We start from the raw sequence: 20,813 nt of genomic DNA on the forward strand, positions 1-20,813 counted from the left end.
GTACATGTATTGCAGTACTTGTACATGTATTGCAGTACTTGTACTTGTATTGCAGTATTTGTACATGTATTGCAGTACTTGTACATGTATTGCAGTACTTGTACTTGTATTGCAGTACTTGTACATGTATTGCAGTACTTGTACATGTATTGCAGTACTTGTACTTGTATTGCAGTACTTGTACTTGTATTTCAGTACTTGTACATGTATTGCAGTACTTGTACATGTATTGCAGTACTTGTACTTGTATTTCAGTACTTGTACTTGTATTTCAGTACTTGTACATGTATTGCAGTACTTGTACATGTATTGCAGTACTTGTACTTGTATTTCAGTACTTGTACTTGTATTGCAGTACTTGTACTTGTATTGCAGTACTTGTACATGTATTGCAGTACTTGTACTTGTATTGCAGTACTTGTACATGTATTGCAGTACTTGTACATGTATTGCAGTACTTGTACATGTATTGCAGTACTTGTACATGTATTGCAGTACTTGTACATGTATTGCAGTACTTGTACTTGTATTGCAGTATTTGTACATGTATTGCAGTACTTGTACATGTATTGCAGTACTTGTACTTGTATTGCAGTACTTGTACATGTATTGCAGTACTTGTACATGTATTGCAGTACTTGTACTTGTATTGCAGTACTTGTACTTGTATTTCAGTACTTGTACATGTATTGCAGTACTTGTACATGTATTGCAGTACTTGTACTTGTATTTCAGTACTTGTACTTGTATTGCAGTACTTGTACTTGTATTGCAGTACTTGTACATGTATTGCAGTACTTGTACTTGTATTGCAGTACTTGTACATGTATTGCAGTACTTGTACATGTATTGCAGTACTTGTACATGTATTGCAGTACTTGTACATGTATTGCAGTACTTGTACTTGTATTGCAGTACTTGTACTTGTATTGCAGTACTTGTACATGTATTGCAGTACTTGTACTTGTATTGCAGTACTTGTACATGTATTGCAGTACTTGTACTTGTATTGCAGTATTTGTACATGTATTGCAGTACTTGTACATGTATTGCAGTACTTGTACTTGTATTGCAGTACTTGTACATGTATTGCAGTACTTGTACATGTATTGCAGTACTTGTACTTGTATTGCAGTATTTGTACATGTATTGCAGTACTTGTACATGTATTGCAGTACTTGTACATGTATTGCAGTACTTGTACTTGTATTTCAGTACTTGTACATGTATTGCAGTACTTGTACATGTATTGCAGTACTTGTACTTGTATTGCAGTATTTGTACATGTATTGCAGTACTTGTACATGTATTGCAGTACTTGTACTTGTATTGCAGTACTTGTACATGTATTGCAGTACTTGTACATGTATTGCAGTACTTGTACTTGTATTGCAGTACTTGTACTTGTATTTCAGTACTTGTACATGTATTGCAGTACTTGTACATGTATTGCAGTACTTGTACTTGTATTTCAGTACTTGTACTTGTATTGCAGTACTTGTACTTGTATTGCAGTACTTGTACATGTATTGCAGTACTTGTACTTGTATTGCAGTACTTGTACATGTATTGCAGTACTTGTACATGTATTGCAGTACTTGTACATGTATTGCAGTACTTGTACATGTATTGCAGTACTTGTACATGTATTGCAGTACTTGTACTTGTATTGCAGTATTTGTACATGTATTGCAGTACTTGTACATGTATTGCAGTACTTGTACTTGTATTGCAGTACTTGTACATGTATTGCAGTACTTGTACATGTATTGCAGTACTTGTACTTGTATTGCAGTACTTGTACTTGTATTTCAGTACTTGTACATGTATTGCAGTACTTGTACATGTATTGCAGTACTTGTACTTGTATTTCAGTACTTGTACTTGTATTGCAGTACTTGTACTTGTATTGCAGTACTTGTACATGTATTGCAGTACTTGTACTTGTATTGCAGTACTTGTACATGTATTGCAGTACTTGTACATGTATTGCAGTACTTGTACATGTATTGCAGTACTTGTACATGTATTGCAGTACTTGTACATGTATTGCAGTACTTGTACTTGTATTGCAGTACTTGTACATGTATTGCAGTACTTGTACTTGTATTGCAGTACTTGTACATGTATTGCAGTACTTGTACATGTATTGCAGTACTTGGCGGTGACGAGGTGAAACGTCTCAGCTTCATTAACAATATTTAGAACTTTCCTCTGTTGATTTGACTGAAATCTTTCTTTTTTACTCGATATCGAACTCATCAGATAATTTAATATAATATAATATAATACAATACAATAAAATAAAATATAATAAAATATAATATAATATAATAAAATATAATATAATAAAATATAATATAATATAATATAATATAATACAATATAATATAATATAATACAATACAATAAAATAAAATATAATAAAATATAATATAATATAATATAATAAAATAAAATATAATAAAATATAATATAATATAATATAATAAAATATAATAAAATATAATATAATATAATATAATATAATATAATATATATATAATATATCTCCTTGAACCGACACCTTAACGTGGTGGAAGGGTTTGAGTGCCCGAATGATCCCGGGAGCCATGTTGTCGGGGGCTTCATGCCCCTGGTAGGGTCTCCCAAGGCAAACAGGTCCTAGGTGACGGGTCAGACAAAGATCGGTTCAGAAGCCCCCTATGATGACTACAAGAACAAGGCAGTTTACGTCACCGGGGCCCCATCCTGGAGCCAGGCCTGGGATGGGTGCTCCATGGCGAGCGCCTGGTGGCCGGGTCTTACCCCACGGGGCCCGGCCGGGCACAGCCCGAAAGAGCGACGTGGGGCCGCCCTCCCGTGGGCCCACCACCCGCAGGAGGATCCATAAGGGGCCGGTGCAGAGAGATCTGGGCGGCAGTCAACGGCAGGGGCCTCGGCGACCAGATCTCCAGACACAGAGACTAACTCTGGGGACATGGAATGTCACCTCGCTGGGGGGGAAAGAGCCTGAGCTTGTGCGGGAGGTTGAGCGATACCGACTAGATATAGTCGGCCTCACCTCCAGCACAGTTTGGGCTCTGGAACCCATCTCCTCGAGAGGGGCTGGACGCTCCACTTCTCTGGTGTTGCCCGCGGGGAGAGGCGGCGGGCTGGTGTGGGCTTGCTGATAGCCCCTCAGCTCAGCCGCCACGTGTTGGAGTTTACCCCGGTGAACGAGAGGGTCGCGTCCCTCCGCCTTCGGGTGGGGGACAGGTCTCTCACTGTTGTGGCGGCCTACGGGCCGAACAGCAGTGCAGAGGACCCGGCCTTCTTGGAGTCCTTGGGAGGGGACTCCGTTGTTCTACTGGGGGACTTCAACGCCCACATGGGCAATGACAGTGACACCTGGAGAGGGGTGATCGGGAAGAACGGCTTCCCCGATCCGAACCCGAGCGGTGTTCAGTTATTGGACTTCTGTGCTAGCCACGGATTGTCCATAACGAACACCATGTTCAAGCACAAGGGTGTCCATCAGTGCACATGGCACCAGGACACCCTAGGCCGGAGGTCAATGATCGACTTTGTTGTCGTGTCATCTGACCTCCGGCCGCGTGTCTTGGACACTCGGGTGAAGAGAGGGGCAGAGTTGTCAACCGATCACCACCTGGTGGTGAGTTGGATCCGCTGGCGGAGGAGGAAGCCGGACAGACTTGGCAAACCCAAGCGCATTGTGAGGGTCTGTTGGGAACGTCTAGTGGAGCCCTCTGTCAGTAGGGTATTCAACTCGCACCTCCGGGAGAGCTTCTCCCATGTCCCGGGGGAGGCTGGGGACATTGAGTCCGAGTGGACCATGTTCTCCACCTCCATTGTTGATGCGGCTGCTCGGAGTTGTGGTCGCAAGGTCTCCGGTGCCTGTCGTGGCGGCAACCCCCGAACCAGGTGGTGGACACCGGAAGTAAGGGATGCCGTCAGACTGAAGAAGGAGGCCTATCAGGCCACTCTGGCTTGTAGGTCTCCGGAGGTCATCGACGGGTATCGGCAGGCCAAGCGAGCCGCGGCTCGTGCTGTCGCAGAGGCAAAAACCCGGGCCTGGGAGGAGTTCGGGGAGGCCATGGAGGAGGACTATCGGTCGGCACCAAAGAAATTCTGGCAAACCGTCCGGCGCCTCAGGAGGGGGAAGCAGTGTCCTGTGGACCCAGATGCCCCTCCCCTGGTGATGTGGTCCCTGCCCTGTGTGGACGGTCCCTCATCTGCCTGAAGAGTGGCTCCAGTTCGCCTCAGTCGGTCCCTCATCTGCCTGAAGAGTGGGTCCAGCTCGCCTCTGACGGTCCCTCGTCTGCCTGAAGAGTGGGTCCAGCTCGCCTCCGACGGTCCCTCTTCTGCCTGAAGAGTGGGTCCAGCTCGACTCAGACGGTCCCTCATCTGCCTGAAGAGTGGGTCCAGCTCGACTCAGACGGTCCCTCATCTGCCTGAAGAGTGGGTCCAGCTCGACTCAGACGGTCCCTCTTCTGCCTGAAGAGTGGGTCCAGCTCCAGTCTCCTTGTGTCCGTCTGTCCGTCTGTGAGAGTCGGATCTCTCCTTCACTGGAACTCCTCCAGGTTTCTACGTTTTTTTTTCCCAAAGAGGTTTTTTTTTGTAGTTTTTCCTGGCCGAGAAGGAGAGTCTAAGGACAGAGGACCCTGGGACATCGTCCCTCGCCACCACAGACATTGTTGATTCATTTCTCCCTGTGGCCCTCAGAGGCAACTGTTGTTGTGATTTTGGGCCTTACAAAAATAAATTGATTTGATTTGATTTGATTTGTCTCACCAACACCGTTTACGGTGCGAGTGGAGGCCTGCTGACCTCAACTGGGGATGTCGTCGGACGGTGGAAGGAATACTTTGAGGATCTCCTTAATCCCTCAGTCACGTCTTCCGAAGAGGAAGTAGAGACCGGGGACTCGGAGGCTGGCTCATCCATCACCCAAGCTGAAGTCACTGAGGTTGTTCGCAAACTCCTCGGTGGCAGGGCTCCGGGGGTGGATGAGATCCGCCCTGAGTACCTAAAGTATCTGGATGTTGTAGGACTGTCTTGGCTGACACGTCTCTGCAACATCGCGTGGCGTTCGGGGACCGTGCCTCCGGACTGGCAGACCGGGGTGGTGGTCCCTCTGTTCAAGAAGGGGGACCGGAGGGTGTGTTCCAACTACAGAGGGATCACACTCCTCAGCCTCCCGGGTAAGGTCTATTCCAAGGTACTGGAGAGGAGAATCCGACCGATAGTCGAACCTCGGATTCAGGAGGAGCAGAGTGGTTTTCGTCCCGGTCGTGGAACACTGGACCAGCTCTATACCGGGTGCTCGAGGGTTCATGGGAGTTTGCCCAACCAGTCCACATGTGCTTTGTGGATCTGGAGAAGGCTTTCGACCGTGTCCCTCGGGGTGTCCTTTGGGGGGTGCTTCGGGAGTACGGGGTCCGGGGCCCTTTGCTCAGGGCTGTCCGGTCCCTGTATGACCGGAGCAGGAGCTGTGTTCGCATTGCCGGAAGTAAGTCAGACCTGTTCCCAGTGCATGTTGGACTCCGCCAGGGCTGCCCTGTGTCACCGGTTCTGTTCATAATACAGAATTTCTAGGCGCAGTCAGGGGTCGGAGGGTGTCCGGTTTTGGGACCACAGGATTCCATCTCCGCTGTTTGCAGACGATGTTGTCCTGATGGCTCCATCAAACCCGGACCTGCAACATGCACTGGGACGGTTTGCAGCTGAGTGTGAAGCGGCTGGGATGAGAATCAGCACCTCCAAATCCGAGGTCATGGTTCTCGATCGGAAAAAGGTGGCTTGCCCTCTCCAGGTGGGTGGGGTGTCCTTGCCCCAAGTGGAGGAGTTCAAGTATCTCGGGGTCTTGTTCACGAGTGAGGGAAGGATGGAGCGTGAGATCGACAGGCGGATCGGTGCAGCAGCTGCAGTGATGCAGTCGCTGCATCAGACTGTTGTGGTGAAGAGGGAGCTGAGTCGAAAGGCAAAGCTCTGGATTTACCGGTCGGTCTACGTTCTGACCTCACCTATGGTCATGAGCTTTGGGTAGTGACCCAAAGGACAAGATCGCGGATACAAGCGGTCGAAATGAGTTTCCTTCCGCCGTGTGGCTGGGCGCTCCCTTAGAGATAAGGTGAGGAGCTCGGCCACACGGGGGGAGCTCGGAGTAGAGCCGTTGCTCTTCCACTTCGAGAGCAGCCAGCTGAGGTGGCTCGGGCATCTGCTCCGGAGCCTCCTGGGCGCCTCCCTCGGGAGGTGTTTCAGGCATGTCCCACCGGGAAGAGGCCCCGGGGAAGACCCAGGACACGCTGGAGAGACTATGTCTCTCGGCTGGCCTGGGAACGCCTCGGGATCCCCCCGGAGGAGTTAGAGGAAGTGTCTGGGGAGAAGGAAGTCTGGGAGTCCCTGCTCAGACTGCTGCCCCCGCGACCCGGCCCCGGATAAAGCGGCAGAAGATGGATGGATGGATGGAAAATATAATATAATATAATATAATAAAATATAATATAATAAAACATAATATAATATAATAAAATGTTATATAATATAATATAATATAATACAATATAAGATAATATAATATAATATGATATAATATAATATAAGATAATATAAGATAAGATAATATAATATAATAAAATATAATATGATTTAAGATAATATAATATGATATAATATAATATAAGATAATATAAGATAATATAATATAATATAATAAAATATAATATGATTTAAGATAATATAATATAAGATAAGATAAGATGAGATGACATGAGATAATATAATATGATATAATATATTCCTTTATTGTGGTTGTTGCACTGCAGCAGATCCAGAGGAAAAAGACATAGAACTTATAGGAAGTTTCAAAAACACTTAATATAAGAAGAACTCGTCTGAACAAAACTCGTCTGAACAAAACACAAGACAAATAATACTAATAATAATCAGATCCTGTTCATGACATCAAACTCATCAGATTCTGTCCATTCTCTTTTCACTGAAACTCAAAGTGCGATTAAAGGCAAAGCGTCTGTTTTCTATAAATATAATGGTTATTATTTTAAAAGCAGATTTATTTGAAGCAGCACATGTGGGATAAAGACTTATTCCTCCACAGTTTGGGTGCTCTTGTCCCTGACCACGCCCCACTCCTGCAGCAGGGCCTCTGGCACCGGGTGAGCGTGACGGGACCTGAACCGCGCCTTCAGACTGGGATTCATTGGTGAAGCTTTATAGTCTTTGCAGAGGCTTCCTCCCAGGTTCGGGGCGCACTGCACGTGCCACCTGAAAAACAGTCGGCCGTGTTGGAGATTGCAGACATCGTCTTTGACTCCAGCCGTGAGAAACCGCTCGCACTCGCCCAAAAGATCGTCGTCATATTTATTGTCCTCATCCCACACTTCAAACCGAACTTTATTTTCTGCTAGATTCACGGTGCCCCAGTCGATGACGTATCGAAAGTGCGGGTTGTTGTTGTTGTAGATGACCCCTGACCTCCAAACGCTCTTTCCTCTGTAGACTTTGACGTACCCGTCCGTGGCGGTGGTGTGGTCGCCCCAGAGCCCGTCGGCCCGCTGCACAGTGATGACCACCCGGGCCAGGCCTCGCTCAGTGGGGCAGCAGTCTGTGTTCACCGCTGCATTGTTGTGGCACTGACACACACAGGGGTCCCGGGGGTCGGTCTTGACTCCGTTGGGACAGGGGGCGCTGCAGTTCCTCCACAGTCCTGTCTCCAGGATGTAGTGGCTGATGGCGGAGCGTAGGTTGGAGCGGGCTGGGGCCTGAGCGGGCAGCAGCTCGTGCAGAGGGTCCAGGGCGTAGGAGATGATGTCCGGGTGCTGGGGCAGCGTGCTCAGCCAGTCTTTGTAGGCCGAAGGGTCTTTGGACGCAGAGAACAGCAGGTCGGGCTCTGTGTTGTGGCCCCCTTTAATCTCTGTGAACCTGGAAACAAACAGAGAGTCTTTGTTTTTCCTCAACCAAATGAAGATAGTTGTGTAATCCTGGTGAGCAGGACCACGCCTCACGCGCGCCTCACGCGCGCCTCACGCGCGCCTCACGCGCGCCTCACGCGCGCCTCACGCGCGCCTCACGCAGCACGCCTCACGCAGCACGCCTCACGCAGCACGCAGCACGCCTCACGCGCGCCTCACGCGCGCCTCACGGGCGCCTCACGGGCGCCTCACGCAGCACGCCTCACGCAGCACGCCTCACGCAGCACGCCTCACGTGTGCCTCACGCAGCACGCAGCACGCAGCACGCCTCACGTGTGCCTCACGCAGCACGCCTCACGCAGCACGCCTCACGCAGCACGCCTCACGCAGCTCGCCTCACGTGTGCCTCACGCAGCACGCAGCACGCCTCACGCAGCACGCCTCACGTGTGCCTCACGCAGCACGCCTCACGGAGCACGCCTCACGCAGCACGCCTCACGCAGCACGCCTCACGCAGCACGCCTCTTGTGTGCCTCACGCGCGCCTCACGCAGCACGCCTCACGCAGCACGCCTCACGTGTGCCTCACGCAGCACGCCTCACGCAGCACGCCTCACGCGCGCCTCACGCAGCACGCCTCACGTGTGCCTCACGCAGCACGCCTCACGCAGCACGCCTCATGTGTGCCTCACGCAGCACGCCTCACGCAGCACGCCTCACGCAGCACGCCTCACGCAGCACGCCTCACGCAGCACGCCTCACGCAGCACGCCTCACGCAGCACGCCTCACGTGTGCCTCACGCAGCACGCCTCACGCAGCACGCCTCACGCAGCACGCCTCACGCAGCACGCCTCACGTGTGCCTCACGCAGCACGCCTCACGCGCGCCTCACGCAGCACGCAGCACGCCTCATGTGTGCCTCACGCGCGCCTCACGCAGCACGCCTCACGCAGCACGCCTCATGTGTGCCTCACGCAGCACGCCTCACGTGTGCCTCACGCGCGCCTCACGCAGCACGCCTCACGCAGCACGCCTCACGCAGCACGCCTCACGCAGCACGCCTCACGCAGCACGCCTCACGTGTGCCTCACGCAGCACGCCTCACGCGCGCCTCACGCAGCACGCCTCACGCAGCACGCCTCACGCGCGCCTCACGCAGTACGCCTCACGCAGCACGCCTCACGCAGCACGCCTCACGTGTGCCTCACGCAGCACGCCTCACGCAGCACGCCTCACGCAGCACGCCTCACGCAGCACGCCTCACGCAGCACGCCTCACGTGTGCCTCACGCAGCACGCCTCACGCGCGCCTCACGCAGCACGCCTCACGCAGCACGCCTCATGTGTGCCTCACGCGCGCCTCACGCAGCACGCCTCACGTGTGCCTCACGCGCGCCTCACGCAGCACGCCTCACGCAGCACGCCTCACGCAGCACGCCTCACGCAGCACGCCTCACGCAGCACGCCTCACGCAGCACGCCTCACGTGTGCCTCACGCAGCACGCCTCACGCGCGCCTCACGCAGCACGCCTCACGCAGCACGCCTCACGTGTGCCTCACGCAGCACGCCTCACGCAGCACGCCTCACGCAGCACGCCTCACGTGTGCCTCACGCAGCACGCCTCACGCAGCACGCCTCACGCAGCACGCCTCACGCAGCACGCCTCACGCAGCACGCCTCACGCAGCACGCCTCACGCAGCACGCCTCACGCAGCACGCCTCACGTGTGCCTCACGCAGCACGCCTCACGCGCGCCTCACGCAGCACGCCTCACGCAGCACGCCTCACGTGTGCCTCACGCAGCACGCCTCACGCAGCACGCCTCACGCAGCACGCCTCACGTGTGCCTCACGCAGCACGCCTCACGCAGCACGCCTCACGCAGCACGCCTCACGCAGCACGCCTCACGCAGCACGCCTCACGCAGCACGCCTCACGCAGCACGCCTCACGTGTGCCTCACGCAGCACGCCTCACGCAGCACGCCTCACGTGTGCCTCACGCAGCACGCCTCACGCGCGCCTCACGCAGCACGCCTCACGCAGCACGCCTCACGCAGCACGCCTCACGTGTGCCTGATCCTGGCCCTGCTCTCATCATGCCTCACACTTCCTTCTACTTCGCCTTCAGGGCCCGGCCCAGCTTCAGCTCAGAAACAGCTCTTTCTCTGAACCACTGATCCTGGCCAAGCACTACAACAGTTTAGTCCTGTATTTGCTGCAGTCTTTGTGCAGCGTGTACGACTTTGACCTGTGTCTGGAACCTTAATCCCTGTGTCGAGCGAGGAAATGTCGTCGGAGTTGAGATGTGTATTTGTATCTGGTCCATTTGTTGTGTTTTTAGAAGGCTGTGGCTAATGTGGTCCTGAGAGGAGCTTTGACTAGGATCCTGCATATTTACAGGTCATGTCCTTGTTTTTAATATGCATTTTCCCTTTATTATATAAGCTCAAATACAAATGATCATTGTGTCCATACGTGGCATGGGGGATGGCATGATGGTGAACCGCAGAGCTGCATATTTTATACGCTTATTAAACACGAAGGACCGCTTAGGACTGTGTGTGATATAGATATAGATATAGATATAGATATAGATCTTAACACCAAAGCAAGTTCCTAGTTTGTGAATTCTGTTCACTGACAATGGCAATAAACCCCTTTCTGATTCTGATATTTCTCCTTTGCTTTTGCTTCTTTACTTCTGTGAGTAGATTTGGGGAAACACAGTCAGTTATCAGGGTAAAGTAAGTCGCCTTCACAGTCTTTAAGGCTTTAAATGGACTTCAGACTTTTCCTTCCATCTTATTTACATGAGTGCTGCTTTTACCACAGACTCAATGACATAAATCATTCTGATTTTATTGTGTGGCGCAGATCATCATCACCTCTGACTGAAAGACTTGACTCAGTTTCTCTTGCATAAACATGTCGTACCTGTCATTGAAGGAGCTGGCGAAGGAGGACTTCCTGTCGGACTTCTGGATGTCGCTCTTGCAGTGTTTGGCTTCAGTCTTTGCTGAAGCAGCCGAGCCGAAGCTGGCAGCCGCCTCCACCTCCAGACACGCCTGCACCTCCTCCACACTGAGGCCCTGCAGACTGGCCTCGCACTCTCGGATACTGGTCACCGACATTACACTGCCCCCAACCTGCACCTGAAACACACACAACGGAGGAAGGAAGTGTTTCCTCTGAATGCTGCTTTGGCTTCCTTCCACGGCCCAAAAACAAGCTTCAACACGGGACTTCATTTATCTTCTGGTGAGACCGATTTGGGGTCACAGGTGGTTCGAGCTTTTCCCAGACACAAAACACGTCTCCTGAAACATCTCTTAACTTAAACTACCAGGGATGGTCGTTACCTTTGTGATGTAGTGAGTTCCAAACTTCTGAATCAGTCCATAAAACTGCTGTTTGCTTTTAGCATTATAGGCCTTCGGGAGTTTGTTTACTGCTCGTTTGAATTCACGGTGCAGTTTTGGGGTGTTGGAGAGACGATATCTGAAAGCAGAAATGAGGTCGTAATATGGATGTTTATGGATGAGAATCAAAGCGTTAGTTTCACCTGTAGAACTCGCAGGACATGCTCTGACTGGAGAAACTGTACTTGTCATTTTTGGTTTTCTCCATGGAATATTCAGCCATTTTGGAGTTTGTACCAGCCAGCATTAAATTACCGCTACGCGCTGCTACATTGACGTCCAAGTTGACCTTCCAGTTGTTTTGGATGGACGCGGTGGTGGAGCTGACCACAGACTCACTGGACTTATGGAGCTGGCTGCTCACTTTGGCGCTGCAGGACTGCTTTGGCCTCCAGTCCACCACGGACAGAGGCAGCTTCTGCTTCTTGTTTTCCAAAAAGGGGTTTGAACACAAGGTGCAGCTTTTGTCTTTGCGTTTCCACTGATTCATATCAATCACATAAGCTCCTTTAGGCTCCATTTTAGTGATATCGAAACCTTCTCCGCCCAAAGTCGTCCCAGGAGCAAATTCTGCCTCCAGACAATCTTTGGGTTTTCCATCAGAGCAATACTGCTGGGAGTCATGAGTGAGGAGCAACAGATGTACGCTGAGGAGGAGGAGGTGCATGGTTCCTGAAGACACCAACTGTGGAGATGCAAATATATCAAATGAAGAATATCAATATCAATCTATGTCAGATGAGTCTGCTGGGCCCAGACCACTGTCGACTGTCGGGATCGAATGATGAAATGTAAAAGCACTTCATAAAGAGTCATGGCTCCAGCAGCAGAGCCAGTGTTTGTAAGACACAGAAATAGAGTAGATGTTGCAAAAGGCCAGAGCCAGAGCTGAAAGTGCTTCAGTTGAATAAAATGCAAAGTTGTTTGAATAGAAACAAATGAAGTGGTACTCACGTGTGTCTCGCTCGCACGTCTCGATTTGACTGAGCGCGAGGACGAGCGCTTCTGTTTTATTCACTGCTCAGGTTTGGTTTCGCTTTGACACAGTGGAACAAGACCACCCAGTTTGGTCTGTGGCAAAGCAACACAACATGATGTGGTTCATGTGAGAAGTGTGTGTTCCAGGCCCTCTGGCCATGAAGTTAAAGCCCCACCGTGTAACATTTCAGCCCAAAAATAGACTTATAGAAAAGGAAATAGAAGTACTCAGTTACAGGTCTTTTGATTGTGGTCACACCTGACCCGGACCCCAGTGAGTCACACCTGACCCGGACCCCAGTGAGTCACACCTGACCCGGACCCCAGTGAGTCACACCTGGACCCCAGTGAGTCACACCTGGACCCCAGTGAGTCACACCTGACCCGGACCCCAGTGAGTCACACCTGACCCGGACCCCAGTGAGTCACACCTGACCCGGACCCCAGTGAGTCACACCTGGACCCCAGTGAGTCACACCTGACCCGGACCCCAGTGAGTCACACCTGACCCGGACCCCAGTGAGTCACACCTGGACCCCAGTGAGTCACACCTGGACCCCAGTGAGTCACACCTGGACCCCAGTGAGTCACACCTGGACCCCAGTGAGTCACACCTGACCCGGACCCCAGTGAGTCACACCTGGACCCCAGTGAGTCACACCTGGACCCCAGTGAGTCACACCTGACCCGGACCCCTGTGAGTCACACCTGGACCCCAGTGAGTCACACCTGGACCCCAGTGAGTCACACCTGACCCGGACCCCGGTGAGTCACACCTGGACCCCAGTGAGTCACACCTGGACCCCGGTGAGTCACACCTGACCTTGACCCCAGTGAGTCACACCTGGACCCCAGTGAGTCACACCTGGACCCCGGTGAGTCACACCTGACCTGGACCCCAGGGAGTCACACCTGGACCCCAGTGAGTCACACCTGGACCCCAGTGAGTCACACCTGACCCGGACCCCAGTGAGTCACACCTGGACCCCAGTGAGTCACACCTGGACCCCAGTGAGTCACACCTGGACCCCAGTGAGTCACACCTGACCCGGACCCCTGTGAGTCACACCTGGACCCCAGTGAGTCACACCTGGACCCCAGTGAGTCACACCTGACCCGGACCCCGGTGAGTCACACCTGGACCCCAGTGAGTCACACCTGGACCCCGGTGAGTCACACCTGACCTTGACCCCAGTGAGTCACACCTGGACCCCAGTGAGTCACACCTGGACCCCGGTGAGTCACACCTGACCTGGACCCCAGGGAGTCACACCTGGACCCCAGTGAGTCACACCTGGACCCGAGTGAGTCATAGGCCTCTTTCACCGCTGTGAAAAAGGATGCGCAGGCGTTTGTGGTTCTACGAGACAGAATTTAAACTGTCAAATAAAGTAAAAGCAGGTAAAGAGTCAATGCCCTTTGCTCCGCCCCTTCCTCGTGGTCAGCAGCAGCAGTGTTTCCACAGAATGACACAAAGTGAAGATGAGGGACGAGGTGTGGCTCAGTGAGTCAGACTTCAGGCTTAGTGCGTCTGCTACAGAAACACTTTTGTTTGTAAGATTCGTTTATGAAATTGTACTTGATCTTTTGGGAGATTTCATCAGGACCGAGAGCCAGAGCCACCGTTCTGAGGTTCTGAGGTTCTGAGGTTCTGAGGTTCTGAGGTTCTGAAGTGCTGAGGTTCTGAGGTTCTGAAGTGCTGAGGTTCTGAGGTTCTCAGGTTCTGAAGTTCTGAGGTTCTGAGGTTCTGAGGTTCTGAGGTTCTGAGGTTCTGAAGTTATGAGGTTCTGAGGTTCTGAGGTTCTGAGGTTCTGAGGTTCTGAAGTGCTGAGGTTCTGAGGTTCTGAAGTGCTCAGGTTCTGAGGTTCTCAGGTTCTGAAGTTCTGAGGTTCTGAGGTTCTGAGGTTCTGAGGTTCTGAGGTTCTGAGGTTCTGAAGTTATGAGGTTCTGAAGTTCTGAGGTTCTGAGGTTCTGAGGTTCTGAAGTTCTGAGGTTCTGAAGTTCTGAAGTTCTGAGGTTCTGAGGTTCTGTGTTTCTGAGGTTCTGAGGTTCTGAGGTTCTGAGGTTCTGAAGTGCTGAGGTTCTGAGGTTCGGAGGTTCTGAAGTTCTGAAGTGCTGATATTCTGAGGTTCAGAGGTTCTGAGGTTCTGAGGTTCTGAAGTTGTGAGGTTCTGAAGTGCTGAGATTCTGAGGTTCTGAGGTTCTGAAGTTCTGAGGTTCTGAGGTTCTGATGTTCTGAGGTTCTGAGGTTCTGAAGTTCTGAGGTTCTGAAGTTCTGAGGTTCTGAGGTTCTGAAGTTCTGAAGTTCTGAAGTTCTGAGGTTCTGAAGTGCTGAGATTCTGAGGTTCTGAGGTTCTGAAGTTCTGAGGTTCTGAGGTTCTGAAGTGCTGAGATTCTGAGGTTCTAAAGTGCTGAGGTTCTGAGGTTCTGAAGTGCTGAGGTTCTGAGGTTCTGAAGTGCTGAGGTTCTGAGGTTCTGAAGTTCTGAGGTTCTGAAGTGCTCAGGTTCTGAGGTTCTCAGGTTCTGAAGTTCTGAGGTTCTGAGGTTCTGAGGTTCTGAAGTTATGAGGTTCTGAAGTGCTGAGGTTCTGAGGTTCTGAGGTTCTGAAGTTATGAGGTTCTGAAGTTCTGAGGTTCTGAGGTTCTGAGGTTCTGAGGTTCTGAAGTTCTGAAGTGCTGAGGTTCTGAGGTTCTGAGGTTCTGAAGTTCTGAGGTTCTGAGGTTCTGAAGTTCTGAAGTTCTGAGGTTCTGAAGTTCTGAGGTTCTGAGGTTCTGAAGTTCTGAGGTTCTGAAGTGCTGAGGTTCTGAGGTTCTGAGGTTCTGAGGTTCTGAAGTTCTGAGGTTCTGAAGTGCTGAGGTTCTGAGGTTCTGAAGTGCTCAGGGTCTGAGGTTCTGAGGTTCTGAAGTTCTGAGGTTCTGAAGTGCTGATATTCTGAGGTTCTGAGGTTCTGAGGTTCTCAAGTTCTGAGGTTCTGAGGTTCTGAGGTTCTGAGGTTCTGAAGTTCTGAGGTTCTGAAGTGCTGAGGTTCTGAGGTTCTGAAGTGCTCAGGGTCTGAGGTTCTGATGTTCTGAAGTGCTGAGGTTCTGAGGTTCTGAGGTTCTGAAGTTATGAGGTTCTGAGGTTCTGAAGTGCTGAGGTTCTGAGGTTCTGAGGTTCTGAAGTTATGAGGTTCTGAAGTTCTGAGGTTCTGAGGTTCTGAAGTTCTGAAGTTCTGAGGTTCTGAGGTTCTGAGGTTCTGAAGTTCTGAGGTTCTGAGGTTCTGAAGTTCTGAAGTTCTGAGGTTCTGAGGTTCTGAGGTTCTGAAGTTCTGAGGTTCTGAAGTGCTGAGGTTCTGAGGTTCTGAAGTGCTCAGGGTCTGAGGTTCTGAGGTTCTGAAGTTCTGAGGTTCTGAAGTGCTGATATTCTGAGGTTCTGAGGTTCTGAGGTTCTGAAGTGCTCAGGGTCTGAGGTTCTGAGGTTCTGAAGTTCTGAGGTTCTGAGGTTCTGAAGTTATGAGGTTCTGAGGTTCTGAAGTGCTGAGGTTCTGAGGTTCTGAAGTTATGAGGTTCTGAGGTTCTGAGGTTCTGAGGTTCTGAAGTTCTGAGGTTCTGAGGTTCTGAGGTTCTGTGTTTCTGAGGTTCTAAGGTTCTGAGGTTCTGAAGTGCTGAGGTTCTGAGGTTCGGAGGTTCTGAAGTTCTGAAGTGCTGAGGTTCTGAGGTTCAGAGGTTCTGAAGTGCTCAGGTTCTGAGGTTCTCAGGTTCTGAAGTTCTGAGGTTCAAAGGTTCTGAGGTTCTGAGGTTCTGAAGTTATGAGGTTCTGAAGTTCTGAGGTTCTGAGGTTCTGAGGTTCTGAGGTTCTGAAGTTCTGAGGTTCTGAGGTTCTGAAGTTCTGAGGTTCTGAGGTTCTGAAGTGCTGAGGTTCTGAGGTTCTGAGGTTCTGAGGTTCTGAGGTTCTGAAGTTCTGAGGTTCTGAAGTGCTGAGGTTCTGAGGTTCTGAAGTGCTCAGGGTCTGAGGTTCTGAGGTTCTGAAGTTCTGAGGTTCTGAAGTGCTGATATTCTGAGGTTCTGAAGTTCTAAGGTTCTGAGGTTCTGAGGTTTTGAGGTTCTGAGGTTCTGAAGTTATGAGGATCTTAGGTTCTGAGGTTTTGAAGTGCTGAGGTTCTGAGGTTCTGAAGTGCTCAGGTTCTGAGGTTCTCAGGTTCTGAAGTTCTGAGGTTCTGAGGTTCTGAGGTTCTGAGGTTCTGAAGTTCTGAGGTTCTGAAGTTCTGAGGTTCTGAGGTTCTGAGGTTCTGAGGTTCTGAAGTTCTGAAGTTCTGAGGTTCTGAAGTTCTGAGGTTCTGAGGTTCTGAAGTGCTGAGGTTCTGAGGTTCTGAGGTTCTGAGGTTCTGAGGTTCTGAAGTTCTGAGGTTCTGAAGTGCTGAGGTTCTGAGGTTCTGAAGTGCTCAGGGTCTGAGGTTCTGAGGTTCTGAAGTTCTGAGGTTCTGAAGTGCTGATATTCTGAGGTTCTGAGGTTCTGAGGTTCTGAGGTTCTGAAGTTTTGAGGTTCTGAGGTTCTGAAGTTATTAGGTTCTGAGGTTCTGAGGTTCTGAAGTGCTGAGGTTCTGAGGTTCTGAAGTGCTCAGGTTCTGAGGTTCTCAGGTTCTGAAGTTCTGAGGTTCTGAGGTTCTGAGGTTCTGAGGTTCTGAGGTTCTGAAGTTATGAGGTTCTGAAGTTCTGAGGTTCTGAGGTTCTGAGGTTCTGAGGTTCTGAGGTTCTGAAGTTCTGAAGTTCTGAGGTTCTGAAGTTCTGAGGTTCTGAGGTTCTGAGGTTCTGAAGTGCTGAGGTTCTGAGTTTCTGAGGTTCTGAAGTTCTGAGGTTCTGAAGTGCTGAGGTTCTGAGGTTCTGAAGTGCTCAGGGTCTGAGGTTCTGAGGTTCTGAAGTTCTGAGGTTCTGAAGTGCTGATATTCTGAGGTTCTGAGGTTCTGAAGTTCTGAGGTTCTGAGGTTTTGAGGTTCTGAAGTTCTGAGGTTCTGAGGTTCTGAGGTTCTGTGTTTCTGAGGTTCTGATGTTCTGAGGTTCTGAGGTGCTGAGGTTCTGAGGTTCGGAGGTTCTGAAGTTCTGAAGTGCTGAGGTTCTGAGGTTCAGAGGTTCTGAGGTTCGGAGGTTCTGAAGTTCTGAGGTTCTGAAGTGCTGAGATTCTGAGGTTCTGAAGTTCTGAGGTTCTGAGGTTCTGAGGTTCTGAGGTTCTGAAGTTCTGAGATTCTGAAGTTCTGAGGTTCCTAGGTTCTGAAGTTCTGAGGTTCTGAGGTTCTGAAGTTCTGAAGTTCTGAAGTTCTGAGGTTCTGAAGTGCTGAAATTCTGAGGTTCTGAGGTTCTGAAGTTCTGAGGTTCTGAGGTTCTGAAGTGCTGAGATTCTGAGGTTCTGAGGTTCCTAGGTTCGGAGGTTCTGAAGTTCTGAGGTTCTGAAGTGCTGAGATTCTGAGGTTCTGAGGTTCTGAAGTTCTGAGGTTCTGAGGTTCTGAGGTTCTGAGGTTCTGAAGTTCTGAGATTCTGAAGTTCTGAGGTTCCTAGCTTCTGAAGTTCTGAGGTTCTGAGGTCCTGAAGTTCTGAAGTTCTGAGGTTCTGAAGTGCTGAGATTCTGAGGTTCTGAGGTTCTGAAGTTCTGAGGTTCTGAGGTTCTGAAGTGCTGAGATTCTGAGGTTCTGAGGTTCCTAGGTTCTGAGGTTCTGAAGTTCTGAGATTCTGAGGTTCTGAAGTTCTGAGGTTCTGAGGTTCTGAGGTTCTGAGGTTCTGAGGTTCTGAGGTTCTGAAGTGCTGAGGTTCTGAGGTTCTCAGGTTCTGAAGTTCTGAGGTTCTGAGGTTCTGAGGTTCTGAAGTTCTGAGGTTCTGAGGTTCTGAGGTTCTGAAGTGCTGAGATTCTGAGGTTCTGAGGTTCTGAGGTTCTGAGGTTCTGAAGTTCTGAGGTTCTGAGGTTCTGAAGTTCTGAGGTTCTGAGGTTCTGAGGTTCTGAGGTTCTGAAGTTCTGAGTTTCTGAAGTGCTGAGGTTCTGAGGTTCTGAAGTGCTCAGGGTCTGAGGTTCTGAGGTTCTGAAGTGCTGAGGTTTTGAGGTTCTGAAGTTCTGAGGTTCTGAAGTGCTGAGATTCTGAGGTTCTGAGGTTCTGAGGTTCTGAAGTTCTGAGGTTCTGAGGTTCTGAGGTTCTGAAGTTCTGAGGTTCTGAGGTTCTGAGGTTCTGTGTTTCTGAGGTTCTGAGGTTCTGAAGTGCTGAGGTTCTGAGGTTCGGAGGTTCGGAGGTTCTGAAGTTCTGAAGTGCTGAGGTTCTGAGGTTCAGAGGTTCTGTGTTTCTGAGGTTCTGAGGTTCTGAAGTGCTGAGGTTCTGAGGTTCGGAGGTTCTGAAGTTCTGAAGTGCTGAGGTTCTGAGGTTCTGAGGTTCAGAGGTTCTGAGGTTCTGAGGTTCTGAAGTTCTGAGGTTCTGAAGTGCTGAGATTCTGAGGTTCTGAGGTTCTGAAGTTCTGAGGTTCTGAGGTTCTGAGGTTCTGAAGTTCTGAGGTTCTGAGGTTCTGAGGTTCTGTGTTTCTGAGGTTCTGAGGTTCTGAAGTGCTGAGGTTCTGAGGTTCGGAGGTTCTGAAGTTCTGAAGTGCTGAGGTTCTGAGGTTCTGAGGTTCAGAGGTTCTGAGGTTCTGAGGTTCTGAAGTTCTGAGGTTCTGAAGTGCTGAGATTCTGAGGTTCTGAGGTTCTGAAGTTCTGAGGTTCTGAGGTTCTGAGGTTCTGAAGTTCTGAGGTTCTGAAGTTCTGAGGTTCTGAAGTTCTGAAGTTCTGAGGTTCTGAAGTGCTGAGATTCTGAGGTTCTGAGGTTCTGAAGTTCTGAGGTTCTGAGGTTCTGAAGTGCTGAGATTCTGAGGTTCTGAAGTGCTGAGGTTCTGAGGTTCTGAAGTGCTGAGGTTTTGAGGTTCTGAAGTGCTCAGGTTCTCAGGTTCTGAAGTTCTGAGGTTCTGAGGTTCTGAGGTTCTGAAGTGCTGAGGTTCTGAGGTTCTGAAGTGCTGAGGTTCTGAAGTGCTCAGGTTCTGAGGTTCTCAGGTTCTGAAGTTCTGAGGTTCTGAGGTTCTGAGGTTCTGATGTTCTGAGGTTCTGAAGTTATGAGGTTCTGAGGTTCTGAAGTGCTGAGGTTCTGAGGTTCTGAGGTTCTGAAGTTATGAGGTTCTGAGGTTCTGAGGTTCTGAGGTTCTGAGGTTCTGAAGTTCTGAGGTTCTGAGGTTCTGAAGTTCTGAAGTTCTGAGGTTCTGAGGTTCTGAAGTTCTGAGGTTCTGAGGTTCTGAAGTGCTGAGGTTCTGAGGTTCTGAGGTTCTGAGGTTCTGAGGTTCTGAAGTTCTGAGGTTCTGAAGTGCTGAGGTTCTGAGGTTCTGAAGTGCTCAGGGTCTGAGGTTCTGAGGTTCTGAAGTTCTGAGGTTCTGAAGTGCTGATATTCTGAGGTTCTGAGGTTCTGAGGTTCTGAAGTTCTGAGGTTCTGAGGTTCTGTGGTTCTGAGGTTCTGAAGTTCTGAGGTTCTGAAGTGCTGAGGTTCTGAGGTTCTGAAGTGCTCAGGGTCTGAGGTTCTGAGGTTCTGAAGTTCTGAAGTCATGAGGTTCTGAGGTTCTGAAGTGCTGAGGTTCTGAGGTTCTGAGGTTCTGAAGTTATGAGGTTCTGAAGTTCTGAGGTTCTGAGGTTCTGAAGTTCTGAAGTTCTGAGGTTCTGAGGTTCTGAAGTTCTGAGGTTCTGAGGTTCTGAAGTTCTGAAGTTCTGAGGTTCTGAAGTTCTGAGGTTCTGAGGTTCTGAAGTGCTGAGGTTCTGAGGTTCTGAGGTTCTGAGGTTCTGAAGTTCTGAGGTTCTGAAGTGCTGAGGTTCTGAGGTTCTGAAGTGCTCAGGGTCTGAGGTTCTGAGGTTCTGAAGTTCTGAGGTTCTGAAGTGCTGATATTCTGAGGTTCTGAGGTTCTGAGGTTCTGAAGTTCTGAGGTTCTGAGGTTCTGAGGTTCTGAAGTTCTGAGGTTCTGAGGTTCTGAGGTTCTGAGGTTCTGAGGTTCTGTGTTTCTGAGGTTCTGAGGTTCTGAGGTTCTGAGGTTCTGAAGTTCTGAGGTTCTGAAGTTCTGAGGTTCCTAGGTTCTGAAGTGCTGAGATTCTGAGGTTCTGAGGTTCTGAAGTTCTGAGGTTCTGAGGTTCTGAAGTGCTGAGATTCTGAGGTTCTGAGGTTCCTAGGTTCTGAGGTTCTGAAGTTCTGAGGTTCTGAGGTTCTGAAGTTCTGAGGTTCTGAGGTTCTGAGGTTCTGAGGTTCTGAAGTGCTGAGGTTCTGAGGTTCTCAGGTTCTGAAGTTCTGAGGTTCTGAGGTTCTGAGGTTCTGAAGTTCTGAGGTTCTGAGGTTCTGAGGTTCTGAAGTGCTGAGATTCTGAGGTTCTGAGGTTCTGAGGTTCTGAGGTTCTGAAGTTCTGAGGTTCTGAGGTTCTGAAGTTCTGAGGTTCTGAGGTTCTGAGGTTCTGAGGTTCTGAGGTTCTGAAGT

At 50.0% G+C, this 20,813-nt stretch overlaps 1 protein-coding gene across 1 annotated transcript; it reads right to left on the bottom strand.

The window, feature by feature from the left end:
• Positions 1 to 6,991: 6,991 nt before the first annotated feature.
• LOC140358756 (perforin-1-like) lies at positions 6,992 to 12,025 on the bottom strand. Its single transcript, XM_072443801.1, has 4 exons — positions 11,497 to 12,025; positions 11,294 to 11,432; positions 10,869 to 11,086; positions 6,992 to 7,944 (listed from the first exon to the last, which is right to left on the bottom strand). The coding sequence occupies exons 1-4, from the start codon at positions 12,018 to 12,020 to the stop codon at positions 7,107 to 7,109; spliced, it is 1,719 nt and encodes a 572-aa protein (XP_072299902.1). The 5' UTR covers positions 12,021 to 12,025; the 3' UTR covers positions 6,992 to 7,106.
• Positions 12,026 to 20,813: the final 8,788 nt, after the last annotated feature.

This window comes from Eucyclogobius newberryi, unplaced genomic scaffold, assembly GCF_026437365.1.
Source record: "Eucyclogobius newberryi isolate DKJ021-1_F unplaced genomic scaffold, fEucNew1.0.hap1 SCAF_13, whole genome shotgun sequence".
Taxonomy (NCBI): domain Eukaryota; kingdom Metazoa; phylum Chordata; class Actinopteri; order Gobiiformes; family Gobiidae; genus Eucyclogobius; species Eucyclogobius newberryi.

Coding starts and splice junctions, on each gene's coding strand:
- LOC140358756 (XM_072443801.1), bottom strand. CDS start 12,020: ATGCACCTCCTCCTCCTCAGCGTACATCTGTTGCTCCTCACTCATGAC. Junction 11,433..11,496: donor ATGTCCTGCGAGTTCTACAG/GTGAAACTAACG, acceptor TTCTGCTTTCAG/ATATCGTCTCTCCAACACCC. Junction 11,087..11,293: donor GAACTCACTACATCACAAAG/GTAACGACCATC, acceptor TGTGTGTTTCAG/GTGCAGGTTGGGGGCAGTGT.